At 36.7% G+C, this 4,008-nt stretch overlaps 1 protein-coding gene across 1 annotated transcript in view; it reads right to left on the bottom strand.

Annotated features, from left to right (window-relative positions):
• LOC105155358 (delta-aminolevulinic acid dehydratase, chloroplastic-like) overlaps window positions 1-4,008 on the bottom strand; it is a 5,397-nt gene extending 1,389 nt beyond the window's left edge. Inside the window, exons 1-9 of the mRNA XM_011071221.2 lie at window positions 3,817-4,008; window positions 2,971-3,301; window positions 2,413-2,524; window positions 2,230-2,303; window positions 1,518-1,586; window positions 1,318-1,401; window positions 1,147-1,216; window positions 260-315; window positions 3-38 (exon numbers count right to left, since the gene is read on the bottom strand). Coding sequence (XP_011069523.1) covers window positions 3-38; window positions 260-315; window positions 1,147-1,216; window positions 1,318-1,401; window positions 1,518-1,586; window positions 2,230-2,303; window positions 2,413-2,524; window positions 2,971-3,273 — 804 coding nt within the window. The 5' untranslated portion in view covers window positions 3,274-3,301; window positions 3,817-4,008. The remainder of the gene's footprint in view (window positions 1-2; window positions 39-259; window positions 316-1,146; window positions 1,217-1,317; window positions 1,402-1,517; window positions 1,587-2,229; window positions 2,304-2,412; window positions 2,525-2,970; window positions 3,302-3,816) is intronic.

Here is a 4,008-nt window from a genome sequence, read left to right as displayed (position 1 = left end):
ATGTCACTGGGACTGACCACATCTGCTCCAGCTCTTGCCTACAAATGGAAGTCCACCAGTCAATCAGATTACAGACTTGTTTGGCATGCCAATTTCCACAGAAATACAAATAAGAAACCTCAGAAGCATCAAAACCTCCATCAGATTATTCATATGCTAGTTACATGACAAAAGCTGAACGCCAAATTCAAGCATTCTGGAAAAGCTGTTCTAGGAGACAAACTTAGTTCCTATATGGCAAAGTCCGATCTGCAATTACCTGCGTAACCGCCTGCTTACACAACTGATGCACAGTTTCATCATTCATTATAATTCCTGCAATATATTTCAGAAATTTTAAATGTTACCTCAAGTGCTATCTCATATCAAAACTATAGCTACCTATCAATTTTGCAATTCTTATTCAGAAAGAAAATATCATTGACATAAAAAGAGTCATACAGCAAAGCTCACTAGATCACTCCATATTTTACAAATAACATGCATATGATGCTGACATGCTCATAGAAGTCCTCTCAAAGCTTGTGTTAAGCAAACCATTTAGATATCTCAAATAAATTGCACTATACAAGAAAAAAGGAAAGAGACTTACTGATATTGTCCAGAAGAAAAGAAAACACAACCTGAAAAGTCAACTGCTAAGATCTCATGGGAAGCTAAAAGTATATTATGAAACTAACCCATGCTATAACATTCTTGAATAGTACATAGGGGTCTCACCTTTGTTTTTAGGTGTTCCTTTATACTATAGGAATTTTCAAAGAACAAGAAGTCTTCCATGACTAACTTGCAAAATATCTACCCCCAGTTTGTTGAAGTGTACTATATACTCTTATGTCTGATATCTTTGAATGCATTGATGTCGTGGTCTCTCTGAGCAACAAAGTTCTATTATACCAGTGACTTTTAGTTAATACATTCTTATAGAGGACTATCATCATCAAACTATGGCAATACACTGGTGAGAGGTTAACAAGCTTCTTTGTAAAATAAGGGACAGCTATACTCTAAGAAACACTACCATAAAAGAAATTCTAAAATGAAAGACCAGATTTCTTGTTCTGTTAATGTATATTTTTAAATTAACTCACAAAAGCTTGTCTAGGAAAAGACAACTTCAATAAATCATGTGGTAGAAGATCTTACCATCTTCCCTGACAATACCATCATGCCCGTCAGAGGAATATGGATCTAAAGCAACATCAGTATAGATAACCTACACGAAGCACAAGTCAAAACTATCATGAACAATATAGAATTTTGGGGAAAAGCGGTCAGATAGACAAACAAGAAGCCATAGAGAAAAAAACAACATACAAGATCAGGATACTTGTCTTTAAGCAGCCGTATTGTTCGAGGCACTAGTCCGTTCTCATTATAAGCTTCATCTCCTGTAGAACTCTAGAGCAGAAGCCAATTAAGTCAAACACATCAACTCCTGAATTGAACTTGAAAAGGACTTATTCCACGCTAAGCTAATAGTAGTGGGAGAATGACAAAATACTTCAAGTAAGAACCTTTAAAGCATCAGGCACTTTTGGAAAGAGCACAATGCTGTTAACACCAACATCTCGAGCTTTGGAGACCTGCAATGGATAAGCTTATTCAGAAACTAGCTTAAAACCATTGAGGAAACTACTTAATACATTCACATGTAATAATTAAGAAACAATCACTGACAAAAATTTGTGGAAATTATCTTTAATCACATATATATTGTTTATTTCAGTTGCCAAAGTTTAAACATCAGTCAAAAGTCATCACCATGACAGGCATTTGTTAATGAAGAGTATGCAAAATTAATATCAGTTTGCCTTCATTATTGCTTCATAACCTGGATTCCTGCTTGGTAAAGCTTAAGATTACTGGATATATTGTCAATTATCAATTAATAACAGTTTGGTCAATTAAAATTAGCTGAGATCATTTGGCATGCATGGCAGTTAAAGTTTTGTATTTTTGCACTTAAAATGTTACTGAATAAAATGGAAAAGAGATTATCTCTCCAAATGACCTGCTGTAATACAAACTCAGATCTCCTTTGTATTTCCTAGAGAATCAGTACAACTGATCACCAATTAATTGATAATTGCCAGAATACATGCTATCGATAAATTATTTGATGAAACTTGTATAATCTAGTAAAAGAATAAGTGCAATCAAGAAAAGTTTGGTTTCAAATGCAAGTCACACTTTAAAAGACAAAAGGACCAGAAATTAGGCAACAACCTCTTCCACAAGTCCATGTCTCCACCCGAGCCTATAGCATCCAGGCATTGCTCCAATTGGAGTATCTTCTTCGCCTGAATATATTGTAATATGAGACCTTAAGCAAGCACACTGAAATAGAAAATAAATCACAAGAAATGTAATCTAAATTTATGGGGGTATGACACAGGAGTCTGAAATCACCTTCATGAATGAAAAGTGGATAGACCAGGTTTGCAGGGCTTAGAGTAGTTTCTTGGAAGGCAGCCCTCAGTGCTGGTGTCCTACGATTCCGACGCGGTCGTCTACTAAGTGGCTATCAAGAACATTAAAAAGACAATATCATTACAAAAATTTTAGATATGAAAATCATACTGAGTGTTCAATGTACGGATTCTCACCATATAACTAAAGAAATTGTTGCAGCAAAATATTCAAATGATGCATATCAGTAAAAGCACTACAAAGTTGGAAGTTAAAAGTTAAAATATTACAATTTAGAATAGCCACCGGCATGATGCAAATTATTTTCCAGACCAAATACATGCTCTTTTTATCAAAACAAAAAAATTCTTAATCTTGAAATTTTTAAAAAGACCGCAACTGTTTACCAGTTTTTCTGAAGTTCCTCTGAATCATTCATGACAACATATAAAGCAAGCAGAAGCTTTACATCAACAAGCACCGCATATATTACAGATGCCATCGTAAACCAATCAAAAATGCATTCACTTTCCAAATTCATATTATATGCGAACTTACAAGGGAAGAGACAACTGGGGTGCCAGCTGGTGCAGCTGGTTTTGGGGGCACTGGAGGTGCTTCTGGGACATTCCCTGCAACTACCGCAGCCTCACAATCCGCATCGCTCATTCCCATCTTCTTAATTGGTCCATTGTCGCGAGTCTCACCTGCCCTTATTGTGAGGACACGAGGTGAATTTTTGACTGATCGAGGCCTTACAGAGAGGATATGATGAACTTTCAGTGGCTTCAGACCCACATAGTCAAATTTCACAGCTCTACCACCATTGCAGTTTACTGAATTGAGCATCACTGAAGCCATAACAAAACTCCTGTAATGATCAGGGTACCTGTTCAATATCGTGGAGATCAAAACAGCCGAGATGATGCATTAACTTAATCTCTTAAATAAGAAGCGTCATTAAACATGCTGCGCAAATGTGCAAATCATCTCTGGGTACATACAATTCAGCTTGTGGGCCCTAAGAGAAACAGGAAAAGATTGAACTTTGAGCAGTTGGACACATGATAGTCAAGCATTGGGCATTCGGATACCGAATAAAAGAGGAAAAAAGGATTGATCTTTAGATATAGCTTAACTTGATCGGCATCAATTCAAGAAAAACTGAAGAAAACAAAAGCAATCAAACACATGATGGTCAAATCGGGAGGTAAAATGACGACACTTACTGTGGCAGACGTGAAACCTAGCAAATTCACTTATTATAACGATCAAGAATCAACCAAAAAGAAAAAGGAGAAAAATAGAAAGGATTGTTGACGAGTCCACAGCTCGAACAGGCAGATGAAGCTTCTCAAGAAAGAAAAAGAAAAAAAGAAAAGAGAAAGGATTGAAGGAACTGACCTTGGATATCTGTGTATGCTGCTTGAGGCCTTATCTGAAGAGTGGAAAGGGAAACCAATTGGAGAGGAGCGTAGGAGTGAGATAAAGGTGGTTTGGATTTCAGATTTCGGTCTCTTGTCACGTGAAAATCTGCAGACAAGGATGGAAAGTTGGTGTGCGCTTCTTGTTTCTGAGCAAAATGGATGTGACGGC

This window comes from Sesamum indicum, linkage group LG2, assembly GCF_000512975.1.
Source record: "Sesamum indicum cultivar Zhongzhi No. 13 linkage group LG2, S_indicum_v1.0, whole genome shotgun sequence".
Lineage (NCBI taxonomy): Eukaryota > Viridiplantae > Streptophyta > Magnoliopsida > Lamiales > Pedaliaceae > Sesamum > Sesamum indicum.
The sequence above is the reverse complement of the archived record's forward strand: the minus strand, read 5'-3'. Positions and strand labels throughout refer to the sequence as shown.